We start from the raw sequence: 26,373 nt of genomic DNA on the forward strand, positions 1-26,373 counted from the left end.
CGCGCCCGGGCGCCAGTTGGCTTGCGACCCACTTAGCGCCTGGGTGGCGCAACCAACCGAATTTTTCCCCCATGGAATCCTACAGCACAGGAGGCCGCCATTTGGCCCATCGTGCCTGTGCCGGCTCTTTGAAAGAGCTGTCCAATTAGCCCCACTCACTCGCTCTTTCCCCATAGCCCCGCAAATTTTTCCCTTCAAGTATTTATCCAATTCCCTTTTGAAAGATACTAACAACAACAATAACAACAACTTGTATTTATATAGCGCCTTTAACGTAGTAAAACGTCCCAAGGCCCAAGGCGCTTCACCGGAGTATTATAAGACCAAAAAAATTTGACACCGAGCCACATAAGGATAAATTAGGGCAGGTGACCAAACGCTTGGTCAAAGAGGTAGGTTTTAAGGAGCGTCTTAAAGGAGGAATGAGAGGTAGCGAGGTGGAGAGGTTTAGGCAGGGAATTCCAGAGCTTAGGGCCTAGGCAACAGAAGACACGGCCACCAATGGTTCAGCGATTATAATCAGGGGTGCTCAAGAGGGCAGAATTAGAGGAGCGCAGATATTTCGGGGGGTTGTGGGGCTGAAGGAGATTATAGAGATAGGGCGGGGCGAGGCCATGGAGGGATTTGAAAACTAGGATGAGAATTTTGAAATCGAGGCGCTGCTTAACTGGGAGCCAATGTAGGTCAGCGAGCACAGAGGCGATGGGTGAACGGGACTTGGAGCGAGTTAGGACACGGGCAGCCGAGTTTTGGATCACCTCAAGTTTATGTAGGGTGGAATGTGGGAGGCCAGCCAGGAGTGCGTTGGAATAGTCAAGTCTAGAGGTGCCGTTGAATCAGCTCCCACCGCCCTTTCAGGCAGTGCATTCCAGATCACAACAACTCGCTGAATGAAAGAAATTCTCCTCATCTCCCCCTTAGCTATTTTGCCAATGATCTTAAATCTGTCCCCTCTGGTTACCGACCCTCCTGCCAGTGGAAACAGTTTCTCCCCCACCTACTCTATCAAAACCCCTCATAATTGTGAACACCTCTATTAAATCTCCCCTTAACCTTCTCTGCTCGAAGGAGAACAACCTCAGCTTCTCCAGTCTCTCCACATAACTGAAGTCCCGCAGCCCTGGAACAATTCTCGAAAATCTCTTCTGCATCCTCTCCAAGGCCTTGCCATCCTCTCTCTCAAGTGTGGTGCCCGTAAAAGTTGGCTACCCATTTGTCACACTGCAGCAGAAAAGTTTAACGAATGTTATTTTCCAAGTGATAAATTTACAGTACCTGCAAAATGGCCATGCCTTGTCCCAATGCAGTCACATTCACCAACATGGGCTGCTGAATTCCAATCTGCACATTAAAAGAGAACAACTACAATGAAGGTAGGATGTTGTAAACTGCAACACAGCACTGCTACTAACAGAGTCGGTAACAGGGCAAATACTGCTCAAGAGAAACGATCTATAATGTACAGAATCCACAGCATTCCTTCATGTCAGTCATTTAAGGTACAGTTATGCTGCTGGACTAGCTATCCAGAGAACCCGAGTTAAATCCCACCGCAGCAGTGGGTAGCACTCTTGCCTCTGATTTACAAGGTTGTGGGTTCAAGTCCCACTCCAGAGACTTGAACACATAATCCAGGCTGACACTCCCAGTGCAGTGCTGAGGGAGTGCTGCACTGTCAGAGGTGTCGTCTTTCGAATGAGACGTTAAAAAGACAGGGCCCCATCTGCTCTCTCAGGTGGACGTAAAAGATCCCATGGGACTATTCCGAAGAAGAGCAGGGTAGTTATCCCCGGTGCTCTGGCCAATATCATATTGGCTGCGAGTTTCCTTACCCTTGGTTGGGCTCATTAAGCCCGCCCAGCGCGTTTCCCGGCCAATTGAAGGAAGTAGGTCTGATGACGTTATTTGATGACACATCATCAGCCGGTTTCCTTAAAGGGACCGTGAGCAAATTTACATTGACAGTTCTGTTGTCAGTGTTCTACAGCATTGAGGTGCTGCAAACACTGACAAGCACTGCACAGAGGCACAGGGCTGCACCCAGGCTCTCCCATGACTTCCTCCATATGCTTATGGAGGGAGTCACAGCGCGCAGACAACACTGCAAAAGTACTTCATTGGCTGTGAAGCGCTTTGGGATGCCCTGAGGCCGTGAAAGGCGCTGTATAAATGCAGGTCTTCCTTTTATATTGTATTTTTACGATTCACTTAACCCAGCCTGAGGTGTTCTTGCGTACGGCACAGTGCGAGGTACCTGCACGGTCTGAAGCACAAATGCGTTTGTGGAGGAGATGCTGAAGGCGGCGGGGGTGGACAGTCCGGGTCCGCTGACCGACAGCGTGAGGTCCGTCGTGGGGGAGATGCTCCGAGCTGCAAACTGGGACAAGGCCTGCAGTGCCACCACCGTATCCTAAAACCAAGAGCACATCGGGGAAACCCTGTAAGCAAACTGCATGAGGATGTCCAAAATATTCCTGGGCAAAGGTCAACTGAGGGGCGAGGTTTCCTCTATTTATTTGTTTTAAGCACACACACAAAATGAGGCGAATCTAAAGCATCGAACGGCACGTCACGCTCTCGCTGACCTGTTCACCTAATTTAGCAAAATGTGGCACATTGTACCCAATGCAGAGCGAGATTGACAAACACACGGCGCTGGCAGAAAAGAACATGTTTCTTTTTCCTCTGACCAGGGACTTCAGTTATGTGGAGAGACTGGAGAAGCTGGGATTATTTTCCTCGGAGCAGAGAAGGTTAAGGGGGAGATTTGATAGAGGTGTTCAAAATTATGAAGGGCTTTGATAGAGTAAATAAGGAGAAACTGTTTCCAGTGGCAGGAGGGTCGGTAACCAGAGGACACAGATTTAAGATAATTGGCAAAAGAATCAGAGGGAAATGAGGAGAATTTTTTTTACGCTGTGAGTTGTTGTGATCTGGAATGCGCTGCCTGAAAGGGCGGTGGAAGCAGATTCAATAGTGACTTTCAAAAGGGAATTGGATAAATACTTGAAAAAGAAAAATTTGCAGGACTCCGGGGAAAGAGCAGGGGACACTGGGACTAATTGGAGAGCTCTTTCAAAGAGCCGGCACAGGCATGATGGGCCAAACGGCCTCCTTCTGTGGTGTGCAACACACGTGCACACGTAGATATGCAAATAAGCGGAAACGGAGCCTGTTTCAGACCGGGCACTGAGCGGGCAGTAACGGAGCCTGTTTCAGACCAGCCACTGAGCGGGCGGACACGGAGCCTGTTTCAGATCAGACACTGAGCGGGCGGACACGGAGCCTGTTTCAGACGAGGCACTGAGCTGGTGGACACGGAGCCTGTTTCAGACCAGGCACTGAGCGGGCGGACACGGAGCCTGTTTCAGACCAGGCACTGAGCGGGCAGTAACGGAGCCTGTTTCAGACCAGGCACTGAGTGGGCAGTAACGGAGCCTGTTTCAGACAAGGCCCTGAGCAGGCGGAAACGGAGCCTGTTTCGGACCAAGCACTGAGCTGGTGGACACGGAGCCTGTTTCAGACCAGGCACTGAGCTGGTGGACACGGAGCCTGTTTCAGACCAGGCACTGAGCGGGCGGACACGGAGCCTGTTTCAGTCCAGGCACTGAGCGGGTCGACACGGATCCTGTTTCAGTCCAGGCACTGAGCGGGTGGAAATGGAGCCTGTTTCAGACCAGGCACTGAGCGGGCGGACACGGAGCCTGTTTCAGACCAGGCACTGAGCGGGCGGACACGGAGCCTGTTTGAGACCAGGCACTGAGCGGGCGGACACGGAGCCGCTTCAGACCAGGCACTGAGCGGGCGGACACGGAGCCTGTTTGAGACCAGGCACTGAGCGGGCGGACACGGAGCCTGTTTCAGACCAGGCACTGAGCGGGCGGACACGGAGCCGCTTCAGACCAGGCACTGAGCGGGCGGACACGGAGCCTGTTTGAAACCAGGCACTGAGTGGGCAGTAACGGAGCCTGTTCCAGACCAGGCCCTGAGCAGGCGGAAACGGAGCCTGTTTCGGACCAAGCACTGAGCTGGTGGACACGGAGCCTGTTTCAGACCAGGCACTGAGCTGGTGGACACAGAGCCTGTTTCAGACCAGGCACTGAGCGGGCGGACACGGAGCCTGTTTCAGTCCAGGCACTGAGCGGGTCGACACGGATCCTGTTTCAGTCCAGGCACTGAGCGGGTGGAAATGGAGCCTGTTTCAGACCAGGCACTGAGCGGGCGGACACGGAGCCTGTTTCAGACCAGGCACTGAGCGGGCGGACACGGAGCCTGTTTGAGACCAGGCACTGAGCGGGCGGACACGGAGCCGCTTCAGACCAGGCACTGAGCGGGCGGACACGGAGCCTGTTTGAGACCAGGCACTGAGCGGGCGGACACGGAGCCTGTTTCAGACCAGGCACTGAGCGGGCGGACACGGAGCCTGTTTCAGACCAGGCACTGAGCGGGCGGACACGGAGCCGCTTCAGACCAGGCACTGAGCGGGCAGACACGGAGCCTGTTTGAAACCAGGCACTGAGCGGGCGGACACGGAGCCTGTTTCAGGCCAGGCACTGAGCGGGTGGACATGGAACCTGTTTCGTACCAGGCACTGAGCGGATGGACATGGAGCCTGTATCGGACCAGGCACTGAGCGGGCGGACACGGAGCATGTTTCAGACCAGGCACTGAGCGGGCAGTAATGGAGCCTGTTTCAGACCGGGCACTGAGTGGGCAGTAACGGAGCCTGTTTCAGGCCAGGCACTGAGCGGGCGGACACGGAGCCTGTTTTGGACCAGGCACTGAGCTGGTGGACACGGAGCCTGTTTCAGACCAGGCACTGAGCGGGCAGACACGGTGCCTGTTTCAGTCCAGGCACTGAGCTGGTGGAAATGGAGCCTGTTTCAGGCCAGGTACTGAGCGGGTGGACACGGAGCCTGTTTCGGACCAGGCACTGAGCGGGCGGACACGGAGCCGCTTCAGACCAGGCACTGAGCGGGCGGACACGGAGCCTGTTTCAGACCAGGCACTGAGCGGGCGGACACGGAGCCTGTTTCAGACTGGGCACTGAGTGGGCGGACACGGAGCATGTTTCAGACCAGGCACTGAGCGGGCAGTAACGGAGCCTGCTTCAGACCAGGCACTGAGCGGGCGGACACGGAGCCTGTTTCAGACCAGGCACTGAGCGGGCAGTAACGGAGCCTGTTTCAGACTGGGCACTGAGTGGGCGGACACGGAGCCTCTTTCGGACCAGGCACTGAGCGGGCGGACACGGGGCCTGTTTCAGACCAGGCACCAAGCGGGCGGAAACGGAGCCTGTTTCAGGCCAGGCACTGAGCGGGCGGACACGGAGCCGGTTTCAGACCAGGCACTGAGCGGGCGGACACAGGGTCTGTTTCAGACCAGGCACCAAGCGGGCGGAAACGGAGCCTGTTTCAGACCAGGCCCTGAGCGGGCAGACACGGAGCCGCTTCAGACCAGGCACTGAGCGGGTGCACACGGAGCCTGTTTGAGACCAGGCACTGAGCAGGTGGAAATGGAGCCTGTTTGAGACCAGGCACTGAGCGGGCGGACACGGAGCCTGTTTCAGACCAGGCACTGAGCGGGCGGACACGGAGCCTGTTTCAGACCAGGCACTGAGCGGGCGGACATGGAGCCGCTTCAGACCAGGCACCGAGTGGGCGGAAACGGAGCCTGTTTCAGACCAGGCACTGAGCGGATGGACATGGAGCCTGTTTCAGACCAGGCACTGAGCAGGTGGACATGGAGCCTGTTTTGGACCAGGCACTGAGCGGATGGACATGGAGCCTGTTTCAGACCAGGCACTGAGCGGGTAGACACGGAGCCTGTTTCGGACCAGGCACTGAGCGGGCGGACATGGAGCCTGTTTCGGACCAGGCACTGAGCGGATGGACATGGAGCCTGTTTCAGACCAGGCACTGAGCAGGTGGACACGGAGCCCGTTTCAGACCAGGCACTGAGCGGGCAGTAACGGAGCCTGTTTCAGACCGGGCACTGAGTGGGCAGTAACGGAGCCTGTTTCAGACCAGGCACTGAGCGGGCGGACACGGAGCCTGTTTCGGACCAGGCACTGAGCTGGTGGACACGGAGCCTGTTTCAGACCAGGCACTGAGCGGGCGGACACGGAGCCTGTTTCAGACCAGGCACTGAGCGGGCAGACACGGAGCCTGTTTCAGACCAGGCACCGAGCGGGCGGAAACGGAGCCTCTTTCAGACCAGGCAATGAGCGGGCAGACACGAAGCCTGTTTCAGACCAGGCACTGAGCGGGCGGACACGGAGCCTGTTTCAGACCAGGCACTGAGCGGGCGGAAACGGAGCCTCTTTCAGACCAGGCACTGAGCGGGCGGACATGGAGCCTGTTTCAGACCAGGCACTGAGCGGGCGGAAACGGAACCCGATTCAGACCAGGCACTGAGCTGGTGGACACGGAGCCTGTTTCAGACCAGGCACTGAGCGGGTGGACACGGAGCCTGTTTCAGACCAGGCACTGAGCGGGCGGACACGGAGCCTGTTTCAGACCAGGCACCGAGCGGGCGGAAACGGAACCCGATTCAGACCAAGCACTGAGCGGGCGGACACGGAGCCTGTTTCAGACCAGGCACTGAGCGGGCGGACACGGAGCCTGTTTCAGACCAGGCACTGAGCGGGCGGACATGGAGCCTGTTTCAGACCAGGCACTGAGCGGGTGAACACGGAGCCTGTTTCAGACCAGGCACCGAGCGGGTGGAAACGGAGCCTGTTTCAGACCAGGTCCTGAGCGGGCAGACATGGAGCCTGTTTCAGACCAGGCACTGAGTGGGCGGAAACGGAGCCTGTTTCAGACCAGGCACTAAGCTGGTGGAAACGGAGCCTGTTTCAGACCGGGCACTGAGCGGGTAGACACGGAGCCTGTCTCAGATCAGACACTGAGCGGGCGGAAACGGAGCCTGTTTCAGACCAGGCACTGAGCTGGTGGACACGGAGCCTGTTTCAGACCAGGCACTGAGCGGGCGGAAACGGAGCCTGTTTCAGACCAGGCATTGAGCGGGTAGACACGGAGCCTGTTTCAGACCAGGCACTGAGCGGGCGGAAACGGAGCCTGTTTCAGACCAGGCATTGAGCGGGTAGACACGGAGCCTGTCTCAGATCAGACACTGAGCGGGCGGACACGGAGCCTGTTTCAGACCAGGCACTGAGCGGGCGGAAACGGAGCCTGTTTCAGACCAGGCACTGAGCTGGTGGACACGGAGCCTGTTTCAGACCAGGCACTGAGCGGGCGGACACGGAGCCTGTTTCAGACCAGGCACTGAGCGGGCGGACACGGAGCCTGTTTCAGACCGGGCATTGAGCGGGTAGACACGGAGCCTGTCTCAGATCAGACACTGAGCTGGTGGACACGGAGCCTGTTTCAGACCAGGCACTGAGCTGGCGGACACGGAGCCTGTTTCAGACCAGGCACTGAGCTGGCGAGCGCTGTTCGTAGCGTACCTGTGTTGAGGAGAAGCCTCCGAGATGGTTCCTGCGCTGACTGAGCCACTGCATGACGGGGACCCCCTCCGACAGTCTGCCCTGCTTCCAGTGCGACAACAGAGCGTAGGCGGCTACTTCGATGTCCGATGAAAGGGTCTTTTGGCCCCACCACGTGGAAGGTCTGTTTGTGGGAGACGACCAGAACCTGACACCACCTGTGACAAAGGAGAAAGGCAATGAGCAATCTTTACTCTGAAGTGTGCAGGTTCGAAGGAAGGTCTCCCTTGCCCCAACCCTCTCCACAGAAGTAGGTATGTCCCAAGTCACAGAACCAGGGCTCACACTCTCAGAATACGGGGTCGGCCATTCAGGACTGAGATGAGGAGAAATTTCTTCACTCGGAGGGTGGTGAATCTTTGGAATTCTCTACCCCAGAGGGCTGTGGAGGCTCAGTCGTTGAGTATATTCAAGACAGAGATCGATAGATTTTTGGATATTAAGGGAATCAAGGGATATGGGATCGGGCAGGAACGTGGAGATGAGGTCGAAGATCAGCCATGATCTCATTGAATGGCGGAGCAGGCTCAAAGGGCCAAATGGCCGACTCCTGCTCCTATTTCTTACGTGGAATAGATTTCCAGATAAAGGAGGAGTGATTAACACCTTTTTAATATACATTTGCTCTTGAGATTTGGCAAAGTCAAGGGTGTGATGGAAATACTCTCCACTTGCTTGGAATGGGTGTAGTTGGAACAACAACTTGTATTTATATAGCGCATTTAACATAATAAAATGCCCCACGGCACTTCACAGGAGTGTTATCAGACGACAATTTGACACTGAGCCACACAAGGAGAATTAGGGCAGGTGACCAAAAGCTTCGTCAAAGAGGTAGGTGTTAAGGAGCATCTTAAAGGAGGAGAGGTAGAGAGGTTTAAGGAGGGAACTCCGCAGCTCAGGACCTAGGCAGCTGAAGGCACAGCTGCCAATGATGGGGTGAAGAAATTGAGGATGCGCATGAACACTCAAGCAGCTCGACACCATCCAGGACAGAGGCAGTCCATCTACCACCTTAAACATTCACTCCCTCCACCGTGGCTGCAGTGTGTGCTCTCTACAAGATGCACTGCAGCAACTCGCCAAGGCTTCGTCGACAGCACCTCCACCACCTAGAAGGACAAGGGCAGCAGGTGCATGGGATCACCATCATCTCAAAGTTAACTCCAAATCACACCCCACCACGACTTGGAAATATATCGCCGTTCCTTCATCGTCACTGGGTCAAAATCCTGGAACTCCCTTCCTAACAGTACTGTGGGCGCACCTTCACCACACGGACTGCAGCAGTTCAAGAAGAAGGCCGACCACCACCACCACCCTTTCAAGAGCAACTAGGTATGGACAATAAATGCTGGCCTTGCTAGCGACGCTCAGATCCCGAGAATTATTTTTTTTTAAATCTGAAATATTTCAACTCTTTTATAGGCCGTTAATCCTTCAGGTTTTTGTCTGACATTTGCTGGCTGGGATTACATATGTTAGCAGTCAAAAAAAATGACCTACATGCTTCATTACGATGATCAAATATATGTTTGATTGCTCTGTCCATGAGACCCTTTGACTCATGCTTTGTCAAGTTACTCATTTTTAAAGTGATTGGGTGAAGAGGGAAATGGGTTTGGAAGACGTGTCTTTGTCCAAAAATCTCTGCAAAGGTATCACTTTTTAGTTTCAATTACCCCATGGTAATGCATCATTCAGTACTGATGTAGGAATGCAAGAACAGAAGGAGGCCGTTCAGCCCCTCGAGCATGTCCTGTCATTCAGTTCGATCACGGCTGATCTGTATCTCTACTCCAGCCACCCGCCTTGGCTCTGTAACCTTTAACTCCCTTGCCTAACCAAAATCTATCAATCTCAGTTTTGAACTTTTCAATTGTCCCCCAGCCTCAACAGCTTATTAGGGGAGAGAGGTCCAGATTTCCACCGCCCTTTGGTTTTTTTTTATTCGCTTATGAGATGTGGGCGTCGCTGGCATTTATTGCCCATCCCTAGTTACCCTTGAGAAGGTGGTGGTGAGCCGCCTTCTTGAACCGCTGCAGTCCGTGTGGTGAAGGTGCTCCCACAGTGCTGTTAGGGAGGGAGTTCCAGGATTTTGACCCAGCGACGATGAAGGATTGGCGATATACTTCTAAGTCAGGATGGTGTGTGACTTGGAGGGAAACTTGGAGGTGGTGGTGTTCCCATGTGCCTGCTGCCCTTGTCCTTCTAGGTGGAAGAGGTCGCGGGTTTGGGAGGTGCTGCCGAAGAAGCCTTGGCGAGTTAGAAACATAGAAACATAGAAGATAGGAGCAGGAGTAGGCCATTCGGCCCTTCGAGCCTGCTCCGCCATTCGACGAGATCATGGCTGATCATCCAAACCCTAGCACCCGGTCCCTACACTGACAGCCATCCCACCCAAGCCCTATCCCCGTAACCCCGTAACCCCACGTATTTAATCCCCCCTAACACTAAGGGCCAATTTTTATCATGGCCAATCAACCTAACCCGCACATCTTTGGACTGTGGGAGGAAACCGGAGCACCCGGAGGAAACCCACGCAAACACGGGGAGAATGTGCAAACTCCACACAGACAGTCACCCGAGGCCGGATTTGAACCCGGGTCCCTGGCGCTGCGAGGCAACAGTGCTAACCACTATGCTACCGTGCTGCCGAGTTGCTGCAGTGCATCTTGTAGATGGTACACATTGCAGCCATGGTACACCGGTGGTGGAGGGAGTGAATGTTTAAGGTGATGGATGGGGTGCCAATCAAGCGGGCTGCTTTGTCCTGGATGGTGTCGAGCTTCTTGAGTGTTGTTGGAGCTGCACTCATCCAGGCAAGTGTGTGAAGAAGTGCTTCCTGACATCACCCCTGGCGACCTGGCTCTAATTTTAAGGTCATATCCCCTTGTTCTGGATTCCTCCACCAGAGGCGATAGTTTCTCTCTATCCATCATTTCACCCCTGAATCTTCTATAATCGAGGGAATCAGCAGCCAGCCCCAGTAGAAACATACACTCAGTGTTTTAATCTCAACGTCCAATCTTTAAATCCGACCAAACAAAATTCCAACCTATTTATAAAAAAAGACACGTGTTATTTCACAATGGCGACTGTCAGCCTTACCCTGTTGGTCTGCTTTGTCGTTCAGCTGGCTGAGGGCTTCCTCTGCGTAGATGCTCTTGGCCAAGGTTAAAGCATATGTCACGAGGGAGAGGGTATAGTTGCTGCTGATTCCATCACGTAGCTTGCCTTCGAGATACAATACAGCATCTGACACCTGACCTAAAGTTTTGCTCTGGAACAAACAATATTCAAAATCATTTTCAGGACACGCTAACAAGATATAAAAGAACAAAAGCTCAAATCGCGGCAAAATATGGACGGGCTCAAAGGATAGTGTGTCTTTAAACTCATAAAGAACAAGCCGTTATTACGTTGGATGACGGAGCAGGCTCGGTGTTTTCTTGATTGAAAGAAAATAAAGACTTGCATTTTTATAGTGCCTTTCATGACCACCGGACGTCCCAAAGCGCTTTACAGCCAGTGAAGTACTTTTTGAAGTGTAGTGCCAAGGGATCTTTTACATCCACCTGAGAGAGCAGACGGGGCCTCGGTTTAACGTCTCATCCGAAAGACGGCATCTCTGACAGTGCAGCGCTCCCTCAGCACTGCACTGGAGTGTCAACCTAGATTTTTGTGCTCAAGTCTCTGGAGTGGGACTTAAACCCACAACCTTCTGACTCAGAGGCGAGGGTGATACCCACAGCTGACACAGTTGACTAGCAATGGGAATTGTTTTCAATAAACCTTTCCCCTCCTCCCATTTATTTCCTTCCTCCCCTGATTGGTGCTGGTGTAAGAGTCCATGGGCCAGTGACAACACTGCTGGCATCTCCATCAAGCAACCAGGCTTCATGTGTGAGGTCAAATAGGCCCATTCCATCAACAACAACTTATCATGAGGAGGAGCCAAACTGTGCTCAATATCCACCCCCTCAGCCATTGCCGCACTATGGCTTCAGTGTGTACCATCTACAGGATGCACTGCAGCAACTCACAAGGTCACTTGAACAGCACCTGCCAGCCCTGTGACCTCAACCACAGAGATGGGCAAGAGCAGCAGTAACATGAGAACACCATCGCCTCCAAGTTCCTCACGCACCATCCTGACTTGCACATTTATCGCCGTTCCTTCATCGTCGCTGAGTCAAAATCCTGGAACTCTCTCCCTAACAGCACTGTGGGAGTACCTTCACCACACGAACTGCAGCGGTTCAAGAAGGCGGCTCACCACCACCTTCTCAAGGGCAACTAGGGATGGGCAATAAATGCTGGCCTTGCCAGCACCAGTTTTTTGTTTTCTTAAGCTAAACTTTTAAAGTATTTATTCATTAATGCCTGATCCATGCCTTTGTTACCTCTAGACTTGACTATTCCAATGCACTCCTGCCAGCTTCCCACGTTCGACCCTACGGAAACTTGAGGTCATCCAAAACTCGGCTGCCCGTGTCCTAACTCGCACCAAGTTCCATTCATCCATCACCCCTGTGCTCACTGACCTACATTGGCTCCCGGTTAAGAAACACCTAAATTCTCATCCTTGTTTTCAAATCCCTCCATGGCCTCGCCCCTTCCTATCTCTGTAATCTCCTTCAGCCCCACAACCCTCCCGAAATATCTGCGCTCCTCTAATTCTGCCCTCTTGAGCATCCCTGATTATAATCGCTCCACCATTGGAGGCCATGCCTTCTGTTGCCTAGGCCCTAAGCTCTGGAATTCTCTCCCTAAACCTCTCCGCCTCACTACCTCCCTTTCCTCCTTTAAGACCTACCTCTTTGAACAAGCTTTTGGTCGTCTGTCCCAATATCTCCTTATGTGGCTCGGTGTCAAATTTTGTTTGCTAATCACTCCTGTGAAGCGCCTTGGGACATTTTACTACAGTAAAGGCGCTCTATAAATACAAGTTGTTGTTGCTAAAAATTACCGCAGTGGGGCCAGAAAAGAGGGATTGGTAAGAGGGGAGATATGACAGTGATGGGGGGAGGTGGGGTAGGATTTCGCAATAATTTCAAAATTTCCTACGGTTCTGAAGATGAATTTTGATTAAAGAATACCTGGGTAATATACCTTTAAAAATCCAGGGGATCAAAATGGCCGTCAGACCACATGGCAGAAGATAAAGGACTTGAAAAGGCAGTTTGGATGTGTCTGTGAAAAGGTTCAATGGGGCAGTCAATCTGCCAATCAAAGGGGAGTTCCCCTCCCTGCCGCAGACAATCGATGTGTTTACAGAAACTGCTACTTTGTGCACACAAAAGATTATCCACTTCAGACTGCAGTTTCCGGTGACCACCAGGCCAATAACTTTCTGTTTACAATAACTTCATGGCTGTTTACTCAAAGCAATCAAGGAAATAGACATGCTTTTTTTCACCAAGGCAGTTTCATTCAAACCCATCATGATGAATGGGAATACATTCAAAACCCATCACAGACAATGAGGACACATTTCAAACCACAGCAGCTTTATTCAAAGGACACATTTAAAGTGCCACTTTATTCAAAGCCATCATAGACAATGGACACATTTGAACTGGAAACAGTTTAAACGAATGGGTAATTCATCCAAACCCATTATAGACAATGGGGCAGTTTGGATCCCTTTTGTTTAGCCCAGATACATCCGTATTTTGGCGGGCCCCAAATGGGGTATAAAAGATAGCTTCTCAGAAGCCATCTCTCTCTCTGGCCTCGCCTCTGTGCCTTCTACAACATGGGAGTCTGCCTGAAGAAGTGGAACACCAGCAGTTTACTTTTAAAATACTGGGGTGTTTTTACTTCGGGGCAGTGAATATCAAAGATCGCAGGGCACGGGGAAGGTGTTTTCATTGGTGAGCATATATTTTTCTGGCTCCTTTACAAGGCAACTTAGGATAGGTATAGGGGTGGGAATTAAGTGGGAATTTTGTTAGAACTGTGATTTTAGCTGTTTTTCCCTCGTTGTGTCCATTTCTCCCCCCCTCCCATTTAAGTAAGACAGTGTTGCACTAGCAGAAAAGTGTTATAGTGAACACTGAGTTCTGTATTGAAACTGTATTAAAAGGGGTGTTGCACCAAGCAGAGAAGTGCTGTGGTGAACACTGTGTAGCTGTTTTTAAAGTACTGTATTTAAAACTGTATTAAAAGGAGTGTTGCACCAAGCAGAGAAGTGCTGTGGTGAACACTGTGTAGATGTTTTTAAAGTCCTGTATTAAAAAGGAGTGTTGCACCTAGCAGAGAAGTGCTGTGGTAAACACTGTGTAGCTGTTTTTAAAGTGCTGCATTTAAAGGAGTGTTGCACTGTGCAAGGAGCACTCTAGTGGACACTGAGTGTACTGCATTAAGCAAAAGTGCTGTACCAGGCATAAGTGCTGTATCGATTATTTTAAGTTGTTTCTTTCTTTTTGTTTTAATAAATACTGATCTGTTTTGCATCCAAACCATGAGTCACGTTTTCTGTCTACATCGCTACCGAATAAGTCCGGCAGTCAGAACCAAGAATAGGGGAGCGCTTTGAAACCACACGGGGGTCCCTGGAGCAGCTCAGAGGCTTCTGACTGGCCAGAGACAATAACCCCAACCCCGTTGTTTAATTCCTACAAAATAACGACCGCGGCAGGATGTCGGCAATGGTGTGCGATGTGGCAGAGAGTGGTTTGAGTCTGGAGAGAGCAGCAGTTATTGGGTTTCTTTTTATCCCACTGGTTTGTTTGTGGTTAGGTTCCCGCAGGCTTGGGGAGGTTACCCGCAGGCTTAGGGAAGCCAGGGCAGAGAGTTGGGATAGGGAAAGGAAGGTTGAAGAATACCAGGCCAAGGTAGAGTGCCTGGTAGTTAAGTTTAGTGAGGGCAAAAGCCACACGAGGCACGAGTCAGAGTACCTGAAGTGCCTAGTTGATGAGGCCAAGAGCAATGAGATGAGGGTGTGGGAGGAGAACGCTTGCCTCATACTAGAAATAAAAGAGCAGGAGGAGAAGGTTAGGGAAGTAAAAGCAGCATATAAGCTGGCCTGCGAGCAAGGGTTTGAGGAAGCAGATCATGGCCCCTGTAGGGCAGAGATAGAAAGCCTGAAGATGGCTTTAAGGAGGGCCAAGGGGATGATATGTCTGATCAGCCCGAAGGCAGGTCCGAGCTTTCAGGAGCTCTGGCAGCAAAGGGGGGTGCAGGATGAGGTGGTAGAGGCAGGAATTTCCCCCCGCCTGGGTCGAGTCACTATTGGAGGCAGTGCGGTCTCTTCTGACTGGCCAGGGGAGCGTAGTGACCCCGTCTGCCCCATCCCACTCCCAGCAATGGCTAGAGCCAGCGCAGCCTGTTGACCTGTGTCCCCGCGAAAATGCTGAGGGGAGCAGGCCCTATGTTGAGATGGGGGTGGAGATGGTGCAGGGGAGATATTCAGTGGAGACTGGAGCCTCCAGCATGGTGGTCCACTCGGAGGACCTGACCAATTCACCCCGGTCTAACAGGGTCCCATCTAGCTTAATGGGACCCACAGGGAAACAGGCAGCTGGGAGTGAACCTGAGAATAGAAATCCCCAGCCCACAGCAGGTCCAAGTTCACAGGCTGCACAGGCAGGCGCTGCGGCTTGTGTCAGGGGAGGAGCCATTCATGATTTTGAACAGGATTACTGGCAGTCAGCCAGTTATATCAGACAATGCAGTTTGTTTAAGCAGGGGGCAGGGGAACAGGCAGCTGGGATTGTAGAAGCTCCCCAGCACTTGGCCCGAGCAATTCCCCCTCTCTTGTGGGACTCCGGGGAGGAGCCTGAACCAGGTTTTAGACCTAAAGGGGAAGGCTCTCAGCCACCGGCAGTTGGTGCAAGGGATTGCCTGTCCCCAGCCCAGGTTTGGGAAGGGAGGGACCCAAAGGAGGAGGTCCCCAGCCAGCAGGGAGTGTGACCCGAGCTGAGGGTCTGCTTGCCAGGGTAGCTCCCCCCGGCAACACTCCCTAGGAGATCTCTTCAGGTTCCCCAGCCCAAGAAAGTATGGTCACCCACTTTACATTGGAGTAGGGAGGTCTCCCGAGTCAGGGAGAGGCCAAAAGGCAGAGGTCCCCAACTAGCAGCCATCAGCTGCGAGGGACTAGAAGCTGGAATCAGTCCAGCCATGCCACAGGGAGCAGCCTCTGGCAGCCCAACCAGGGATTAAGCTGGCCGCCCGGAGACGGGCGGCGCTTGTATATAGTTTTGTTCAAGTAGTGTATATAAGGTTAAGGTAGAACGTGTATTAAGGTAGAACGTGTTAATTTTAATTTTTATATTGCAATTAATATTAGTGTATAAGTTTTGAGTGTGGTACCGTTCCAGAATTGTATTGTGGATCAAGGTCACGGGACCTGATTACACTCCCCCGAGCCAGGGGACCTGGCGAGATGTTTTCTTTGCCTTTTTCAGAGTTCCGGAAAGCACAGGGGACCAGCGTGTCATGGGATTCGAGAGAGGAAGCACCCCTAGTCCACGAAGGAAGGGGTCTGCAGGAAACAGATGCCCACAACATTTAAAACTGCTGCTGGAAATGCAATTTAAGACTAAGAATTTACAGAACTTGTTAATTATTTTACTGCTTGTTTGGAGTTAAAGGAAGCTCGTTTGTCTTCCATCTGTTATTTTTAGCAGATATGTTGGCTGGGCAACAATCCCTTTAAAGATGTTGTATCATGTTAAAATTATGTTACAAGCGGTGCAGGGGTGCAGAATCCCTCCATGCTTGACTTATTGTGAATATAAGTGGTGCAGGGGCATTGGACCCCCTCCGTGTATTGATTATTTAATTAATTTTGGGTTTTCTGTCAATAGATGCCTGGCGTACTACGATTCTCTCTGGGCAGGGAAGATGGAGGTGTCGGGGGATCAAAGATAGATTTAATTTAAGTATAAGGGAAGGTTGTTTGTGGGGGAGTCAGAAATTATTGCTCATTTTTGGCAAAGATACTACAAGCAAGTTTTAGTGTCCGATGGGGGACTGTAGGATTTTGCAATAATTTTGAAATTTCCTACAGTTCTGAAGATGAATTTTGATTAAAGAATACCTGGGTAATATACCTTTAAAAAGCCAGGGGATCAAAATGGCCATCAGACCGCATGGCAGAAGATAAAGGACTTGAAAAGGCAGCTTGGATGTGTCTGTGAAAAGGTTCAATGGGGCAGTCAATCTGCCAATCAAAGGGGAGTTCCCCTCCCTGTCGCAGACAATCGATGTGTTTACAGAAACTGCTACTTTGTGTACACAAAGGATTATCCACTTAAGACTGCGGTTTCGGGTGACCACAAGGACAATGACTTTCTGTTTACAATACCTTCATGGCTGTTTACTCAAAGCAATCAAGGAAATAGACATGCTTTTTTTCACCAAGGCAGTTTCATTCAAACCCATCATGGTGAATGGGAATACATTCAAAGCCCATCACAGACAATGAGGACACATTTCAAACCATGGCAGCTTTATTCAAAGGACACATTTAAACTGCAACTTTATTCAAAGCCATCACAGACAATGGACACATTTGAACTGGAAACAGTTTAAACGAATGGGTAATTCAGCCAAACCCATTATAGACAATGGGGCAGTTTGGATCCCTTTTGTTTAGCCCAGATACATCCGAATTTGGGCGGGCCCCAAATGGGGTATAAAAGATAGCTTCTCAGAAGCCATCTCTCTGTCTGGCCTCGCCTCTGTGTCCTCTACAACATGGGAGTCTGCCTGAAGAAGTGGAACACCAGCAGTTTACTTTTAAAATACTGGGGTGTTTTTACTTCAGGGCAGTGAAGATCAAAGATCGCAGGGCATGGGGAAGGCGTTTTCATTGGTGAGCATATATTTTTCTGGCCCCTTTACAAGGCAACTTAGGATAGGTATAGGGGTGGGAATTAAGTGGGAATTTTGTTAGAACTGTGATTTTAGTCGTTTTTCCCTCGTTGTGTCCATTTCTCCCCCCCTCCCATTTAAGTAAGATGGTGTTGCACTAGCAGAAAAGTGTTATAGTGAACACTGAGTTCTGTATTGAAACTGTATTAAAAGGGGTGTTGCACCAAGCAGAGAAGTGCTGTGGTGAACACTGTGTAGCTGTTTTTAAAGTACTGTATTTAAAACTGTATTAAAAGGAGTGTTGCACCAAGCAGAGAAGTGCTGTGGTGAACACTGTGTAGATGTTTTTAAAGTCCTGTATTAAAAAGGAGTGTTGCACTTAGCAGAGAAGTGCTGTGGTAAACACTGTGTAGCTGTTTTTAAAGTGCTGCATTTAAAGGAGTGTTGCACTGAGCAAGGAGCGCTCTAGTGGACACTGAGTGTACTGCATTAAGCAAAAGTGCTGTACCAGGCATAAGTGCTGTATCGATTATTTTAAGTTGTTTCTTTCTTTTTGTTTCAATAAATACTGGTCTGTTTTGCACCCAAACCACGAGTCACGTTTTCTGTCTACATCGCTACCGAATAAGTCCGGCGGTCAGAACCAGGAATAGGGGAGTGCTTCGAAACCACACGGGGGTCCCTGGAGCAGCTCAGAGGCTTCTGACTGGCCAGAGACAATAACCCCAACCTCGTTGTTTAATTCCTACAGGGGGAAGAGGTGGAGTTGTTCCAAAGCACTGTACCAGACAGTGAGCACGGAGTAATAATTTATTCAGGAAACGATACAAAGACCATCAGACATACCATGTAGCTCTTATCCTCCAACAGGGCCGTCAGTACATAAGCAGTGAGAGATGTCAGTCCACTCTGTCCACCCTGTAGCTCTGTATGGATAACTCGCCCGGGCTCCCAGAATTCGCCGGTTTTATTCTGGTGGCTCATTACCCAGAGCACGATTCTGTCCAACACCCCAGGGTCAATATAAATGAAATCCTGAGCCTGCAAGAAGCACCTCAGGACAAAGGCCGACAACCTTTATTGGAAAAGAAAAAGGAAAAAAATATATAATTTTTAAATATTTAACACTGCTGTCCTGGTCCATATATTACAAAAAGGACATAGAAGCACTGCATAAAGTGCAAAAAAAAAGATTTACAAGGATGATACCAGAACTGAGAGGATACAACTAGCAAGTAAGACTGAACAGGCTGGGGCTCTTATCCCTAGGAAAGAGAAGGCTGAGGGATGACTGGCTTTAAAATCATGAAGGGGCTCAATAGTGTAGACATAGAAAAGATGTTTCCACTCGTGGGGAATTCCAAAACTAGTGGCCAGAAATATAAGATAGTCACTAATTAGGGAAAACACAGAAACTGCTTCCAGTGACAGAAGGGTCAGTAACCAGAAGACAGAAGACACAGATTTAAGGTGATTGGCAAAATGAACTAGGGGTGACATGAGGAATTATTTTTTACGCGGCGAGTTGTTGTGATCTGGAATGGGCTGCCTGAAAGGGCGGTGGAAGCAGATTCAACAATAACTTTCAAAAGGGAATTGGATACAGACTTGAAGGGAAAAAATTATAGGGCTATGGGGAAAGAGCAGGGGGGAGTGGGAGTAATTGGAGAGCTCGTTCAAAGAGCCGGCACAGGCATGATGGGCCACATGGCCTCCTTCTCTGCTGTGCGATTCAATGATTCTACGTCCAATAAGGAATTCAGGAGGAACTTCTTTACCCAGAGGATGATTAGAATGTGGAACTCACTACCACAAGGAGTGGTTGAGGCAAATAGTATAGATGCATTTAAGGGAAATCTAGATAAACACATGAGGGAGGAAGGAATAGATGGAAATGCTGATAGGGTGAGATGAAGAAGGGTGGGAGGAGGCTCGTGTGGAGCATAAACACCAGCATGGACCTTCTGACCCGCAACTTGAGCCAGGTGACATTTTCGAACTGCCGACTGTTCCTCAGGAAGCGTCAAGCCTCTGCTGATCCCAGCTATGGAGGCTTTTCAATTGGCCTCATTACCTTAAGCTATTTAGTGTTAATAATATAACAGTCAGGGTTACATATCCCAAGTGTCCCGGACAACACAATATCTGCCACTAAAAAAAACCCTTGGTGCGCCCGCATGGACCGTAAGAAAGAAAAACTTGCATTTATATAGCGCCTTTCATGACTTCAGGACGTCCCAAAGTGCAGTACAGCCAATGAAGTACTTATTGAAGTGCAATCACTGTTGTAAAGTAAGAAACACAGCAGCCAATTTTCACACAGCAAGCTCCCACAAACAGCAATGTGGCAATGATCAAATAATCTGTTTTAGTGATGTTGGTTGAGGGATAAACATTGGCCGGGACACTGGGGAGAACTCCCCTGCTCTTCTTCAAAATAGTGCCATGGGATCTTTTAATCCCACCCAACAGGGCAGATGGGGTCTTGTTTTAACATCTCATCTGAGAGTGCAGCCCTCCCTCAGTACTGCATTGGGAGTGCCAACCTAGATTTTGTGCTCAAGTCTCTGGAGTGGGACTTGAACCCACGACAGTCTGACTCAGAGGGTGAGTGCGCTACCCACTTTTTTTTTAATATTATACTTTATTGAACATTAAGAACATTTACAACATCGTGATCATTACATTGTATGATACAAATCAATTCCACTGCTCTGCACAGCCATTCTGCCAACACATTTTAACATCAAAACCTGAAGTTTAATTTGTCACCTGTAACATATATTAATCGATTGTACTTTAAAAATTGGTTGTAAAATACTGTCCTTAAATTCCTTTCTGAATAAAACATCCACAGAGCCTTATAATGATCTTTTAGCTTATATTTAAAATACTCTTTTAGATTGATTCTCCTCCCCTTAAAAAACAGAGCATTCCTTCTTTGCACAATCACGAATCTAGCCAAACTGAACATTAAATTAATTGCCGCTCCGCTAGACTCTGGCAGACTCTCCTGCAATCCCCATCTCAAAATTGAGTCCCACGGGATTCCCATTCTCGCTCTTCGGTCCCCACCCAGCAAAAAAGCTTCACACAACTGTCGAACATAGTACTTAAAGTCATTTAACTGCGGACATAACACCAGTAAATGGGACACATTGGGCAAGTTGCCGCCTCCACTCGTCCAATCTTGCACAAGACCGTCATGGTAAAAATCCGGTTATGAGCCAATTTGAAATCCAGTTCAATCCATTCTGGGCATTTAAAATTGGCCCACACTCCCTTCCAAATCCTGTTGAAGTCCAGCTGTGGGTATATACTCTGCCAAAACTCCTGACCTGCAGGTGTCTTGAATCTCCATTCTCTAAATACCTCATAGAAATCTCGAGTATTACAGTTGTCAAATTGGACCAACTCTCCCCCTTTCTCCAGCAGAAAGCTTGGAAAAGCAGGACGCATTTAACTTCCTTTGGAGATTTCCGCATTTATTTCTTCCATCCAATCCTGTGGCATTGCCCTCACAATCTTCTCATACATGAGTCCTATTGGTTTTCCTTCTACCTCCTGATCCTCCTCCCACACCATGTCCCTCACTATCGCTTCCGGCAACCAACCTGGAATTACCTCATATAATACAACTTTCACAGATATAATCCCAGCTTTTATAAAAGCTTGATTAAGTAAAACCTCTCCTTCGATGTTGACCCACCTGTTCAAAAATAAAGACTGTTCTAAAAATTCCTCAGCCCCCTTGGGCATAAACTGCACACCCTTTAAAAATTGGGCCCAAGTCTCTACAACCCCCTTATAAAACCTAGGGAGAAGTTTAATCGATTTCAAAAACATATTATTGTATTCCATATACAATATCCCCTGCCCTCCTATCCCACTTCGTTTTTAAAAATGCTCAAAACAACTCTTCCAAAAACTTGTATTTGACTTCTGAAGAAATCTCTTCACCCATTTGATTCTAAAGGATTTCTTCTTCAAATCAATATCTGGAAAATTGAGTCCTCCCTGATTTCTCCGTCCAATGATGGTATTGTATGCCACCAAGGCTGGTTTCCCTTCCCATAAAAACCTCACACAAGCCTCTCGGATGGACTTTTCCGCCCACTCAGGAATATCCTCCACCGTCAATAAGTACCATAGCTTAGATAGCAGGAGAGCAAACACCACTGTCGCCCTTCCTTGCACTTTCAACCACCTTCTTTCCCATCTTCCCAAAATCTTTTTAATTTTCATAACCTTCGGTTCCCAATTTAATCGATCCACTTCATCCCTGTCTTTCTTGCACCCCATATGCACCCACAGAACTTCCAAAACCTCCACCACCTTAAAGGGACATTCCCCCAACCATTCCCCCCTACCCCTCCCTGCAACCAGGCATTGGGACTTACTATAATTCACTCTGGCTCCTGAAGCTCTACAATATTCCTCCACTACATCCATAGCTTTCCTCACTGACTCCCCATTTCTCAATGTTAAGGTTGTGTCATCTGCATATTGGTGTATCACCGACACCAGCCCAGAACTGGGGACCACAATCCCAACTACACCTTGTTTCTTTCACATCATGTAACCTAATGGTTCTGCTACCAATGTGTACAACAATGGGGACAGGGGACAACCCTATCTCACTGATCTCTGTATCGGAAAATACTTGGATAAAAAACCATTACATTTAACGCAGCTAAATATGTTTGAATAAAAAATCCTTATCCACTGAATGAAATTTTCCTTGAAACCAAATGCTTCCAAAACCTTCAATAAAAACTCATGAGAGACCCTATCAAAGGCTTTCTCTTGATCTATCTTTAATACATAAGCCTCCCTCCCACTCTCTTCCATGAGCTCTATCGCATCTCGGATTGAGACCACAGAGTCTGCGATGTCCCGGCCTATGACTCCATAGGACTGAGAGGGCCAAACTATCTGCGGTAACACCTCCTTCAAACGATTTGCCATAACCCTCGCCAAGATCTTATAATCCACATTTAATAATGTGATGGGCCTCCAATTCTTCAGATCCTGTCTATCCCCTTTATTTTTATAAGCTAAGCTTATGACACCTCTCCTCATAGATGGGGCCAGGCTTCCCTCAATTTTAATTTCCTTAAAAAATTCTAAGAGCAATGGACTTAAAATCTCGCAAAATTCTTTATAAAATTCTGCACTTAGTCCATCGGACCCTGGGCTTTTCCCCCCCTTCATTCCACTTATTGCTACTTTTATTTCCGCTAATCCTACTTCTTTGTCACACATGCTTCTCTCATCCTCCTTTAAACCCTCTTCAATAAAAGCACTAACCGTCTCCATCGCCAAATTGGAAATGTCTTCTTTTGTATATAACTCTTGATAAAAGCTGCTAGCCGCCTCCAAAATCTCCTCACTTTCATGAATGATCTTCTCCCCAACCTTCAACTCCTCAATTAACGATAATCTCTGTCGCAGCTTCTCTTGCTCTGGAAAATATCGAGTGCATCTTTCGCCCTCCAATGCATCTCTAGCCTTTACACAGAGAATGGCCTCCTTGCATTTTTCAGCTTGCAATAATTCCCACTCTTCCTTTAGCACCCGGAACTTAGTCTCAGCTCCCTTATCCCCTCCATCAACTGCTTTACAGACATCCGTAAACCTTTTGTTTATATTCTCTTCTCGATGCCGGTTAGCTGCCGCCTTCTTTTTCCCATAACGTACCGAAAAAACTTTTACCTCATATTTGAAATTGTCCCACCAAACTCTTCTTTCTTTCAAGAACAAAGTTTCCTTCCGAGCATTCTTTATTATATTTATAATCCCTTCTTTATAAGCAATTTCTTTCAGGTATTGATTGTTTAAAATCCACACCCTGAACCGATCTTAACTCTGCTGTTCCTAATTCTAAGAACCAAAGCCAAGTGATCACTAAAAAATACTTTTTTATAATAAATCTCCATCACCTCAGAACTTAACCCTTCCCACATTAACACAAAATCTATTCGGCTCTGTTTTAAAACATCCCGAGAGGAGTTTAATTAGGGAAGAAACTGTGGTGGGAAAGGGAAAAAAGAGGCCCAAGGATTTGGGCCGGGACCTCAGGAGGTTTGGTAAAGAAAACACAGTGGTGGTGCAGTGTGAAGATAAGAAGATTCGAGCTTGGGATATTATCCAGGCGGTTCATGAGGACTGTGGCGAGGGAAGCTGCTTTGCCTGCCGACCAAAGCCGAATGTGGGATTTGAGGTGACGGTCAGTGGCCGTGAGGAGGTGGAAAAACTGCTGCTCACTCTGAAAGTTGGTGAGAAATTCTTGGAGGTGACTCTGCTATATTCAGAGGAGGTGGTGGTTTCATTTTTGAACTTGCCAGTGTACATTGAGGACGAAGTGCTGAGCAAAAAGTTGGAGTCGTGGGACATAAAAATCTGTTCTGCAATAAAGAGGAGGTATTATCCAGGAACACGGATAGCAGATGGAACCCGGTATGTAAAGGTGCAGTTCCCAGAGGGGGTGAGGTCATTGCCGTACAGTATGAAGTTTGAGACACTGGAAGGAGTGCAGTACTTTCGTGTGGCAAATGGAATTTAACCCTGAAAAGTGCGAGGTGATGCATTTTGGACGGACAAATAAGGCAAGGGAATACACAATGAGTGGTAGGACCCTAGGAAGTACAGAGGGTCAGAGGGACCTTGGTGTACATGTACATAGATCCCTGAAGGCAGCGGAGCAGGTAGATAAGGTGGTTAAAAAGGCATATGGGATACTTGCCTTCATTAGCCGAGGCATAGAATATAAGAGCAGGGAGGTTATGATGGAGCTGTACAAAACGCTGGTGAGGCCACAGCTGGAGTATTGTGTGCAGTTCTGGTCGCCTCACTATAGGAAGGATGTGATTGCTTTGGAGAGGGTGCAGAGAAGATTCACCAGGATGTTACCTGGGATGGAGCGCCTCAGCTATGAAGAGAGGCTGGACAGGCTGGAGTTGTTTTCCTTGGAGCAGAGAAGGCTGAGGGGGGACCTGATTGAGGTGTACAAAATAATGAGGGGCATAGATAGGGTAGATAAAGAGGAACTTTTCCCCTTAGTGGGGGGGTCAATAACAAGGGGGCATAGATTCAGGGTAAGGGGCAGGAGATTTAGAGGGGATTTCAGGAGGAACTTTTTCACCCAGAGGGTGGTTGGAATGTGGAACTCAATGCCTGAAAGGGTGGTGGAGGCAGGAACCCTCACAACATTCAAGAAGCATTTGGATGAGCACTTGAAATGCCATTGCATACAAGGCTATGGACCAAATGCTGGAAAATGGGATTAGACTGGACAGGGATGGATGGGCGGCGCAGACACGATGGGCCGAAGGGCCTCTTTCTGTGCTGTAAAACTCTATGACTCTATGACATCCACTCGTCCAATTGATCTGGGCAAGCTGAGGTAGATGTGGGCATATAGCACTGGGAAGTGTACAGCTCTGTCCCTCCTCTCTACAACCCCAACCCTGTGGAAACTGAGCAGCAAACTCCTGTACCTAAGGATGTGGTTTTGTCATGGTTAATATTTGGCAAAGCTTGGATTAGTCATGGTAAAAATGTCAAAAGTAATGTAAATCTTGGAAACAGCAAATTCATGAAAATTTATACATCTTCGAATTCTCTCTCTCTGGTCTCCTTATTTTGCTCCCTCCCTCCTGACTGTTTCTCCTCTATCCCTTCTTTCTTTTTCTCTTTCACTTTTCCTCTTTTCCTCCTTCACTTCCATCTCTGATTCTTCACTTCTCTCTCTCACCAACAATGTATTCATTTATTTTTTCTCTGTCTTCCTTCTATTCTGGCTTTCCGTTTCTCCTCCTTCACTTCTGACTTTCTTTCTTTCTCTCCATCACCCCCCTCTCTTTCTCTCTCGTCATTTCTGTCTCTCTCCCCTTTCACTTCTGGCTTTCTTTCTCTTCTCCACTTTCATCTGTCCTTCCGTCTCTCGTTCTTCACTCTGTCTTCTTCATTTCTCGCTCTCTCTCTCGCTCCATCAACTCTGACCCATTCTCTCCTCATCTACACATTCTGGTCTTTTTTTCCCTCAACATTCACTCCTCTCTCTCTCTCTCGCTCTTCGCTTCTGGCTTTCTTTATTCACCCCTCTGTCTCTCCTCTTTCACCTCTCTCTCTTTCTACCTCTTCCTTCATTCGTGTTGTTTTCTCGCCTCCATTTCTGACCGCTTCTCTCCCTCTTTGCTTAAAATTGAGCTCGCTCTTGTGAAACAGCCTATGGCTCGAATAAATTAATAAATGGTTTGGAATTAACCAAGTAACTAACCAGACACCCACTCGCTGTCAGGACCCTTATCAGAGTCAGGAAATGAAAATATATTTGCCACAAGGCAACACCCTGGTTGCCCGGATCAGTTACATTATTTCTGAAACTTGAGTCCTTTAAAAGCTAAATAGTGTAATTAAACAACCCTCAGTAGACTGTTAAAGGTTGGTAACCCTGCATAATATTTGATGCTGTACTGCGGTTGTAACGTGAATATGAAATGTTGAGAGTTTGCCAATGTCACTTACTTCCTTGCGAGACTTACTGACCACAAAAAGGCTTGGCTTAATCAAGAGTTAGCAACCATTATATGTGAATGGACCATTGCGCGCGTATTTTAACCCCTTTTTGCCCAAACCAGTGAGTAATGGAACACAGTGCTTATACATCAACTGTATTAGGCATCCCATCCTTTGAAAACCTGCAACGTGCATTTTACACTTTTACAGCTCCTTGAATGTGCAACCGACCAATTCAAACCACAGTCTCATCAAGACTCAGGGAGGAGGGAGGAGACGCAAGGACCACAGGGGGAGCAAGATATTGTATTTACTTCTCCTTTACTAAATATGAATTAGTTGTTGGTAGTCCCTTTCTAGCTTATTCCTTATTGGGGGCAGCATATAGGGCTTAGGAAAAGCAAAGGAAGATAACTTAGAAAAGCACTGACCGTAGTAATATCAACGAGACCGAGAGAGAGAGAGAGAGAGCAGGAGATCAAAAGAACAAGAAAAAGCGAGCGAGAGAGCAAGAGCAATGT

At 48.9% G+C, this 26,373-nt stretch overlaps 1 protein-coding gene across 1 annotated transcript in view; it reads right to left on the reverse strand.

Annotated features, from left to right (window-relative positions):
• cd109 (CD109 molecule) overlaps window positions 1-26,373 on the reverse strand; it is a 183,368-nt gene that overhangs the window by 38,681 nt on the left and 118,314 nt on the right. The window contains exons 25-29 of the mRNA XM_085979227.1: window positions 18,179-18,407; window positions 10,619-10,790; window positions 7,469-7,665; window positions 2,255-2,410; window positions 1,276-1,341 (exon numbers count right to left, since the gene is read on the reverse strand). Coding sequence (XP_085835353.1) covers window positions 1,276-1,341; window positions 2,255-2,410; window positions 7,469-7,665; window positions 10,619-10,790; window positions 18,179-18,407 — 820 coding nt within the window. The remainder of the gene's footprint in view (window positions 1-1,275; window positions 1,342-2,254; window positions 2,411-7,468; window positions 7,666-10,618; window positions 10,791-18,178; window positions 18,408-26,373) is intronic.

This window comes from Somniosus microcephalus, chromosome 3 (genome assembly GCF_052327205.1).
Source record: "Somniosus microcephalus isolate GS21.2 chromosome 3, FLI_Smic_1.0, whole genome shotgun sequence".
Classification (NCBI taxonomy): domain Eukaryota; kingdom Metazoa; phylum Chordata; class Chondrichthyes; order Squaliformes; family Somniosidae; genus Somniosus; species Somniosus microcephalus.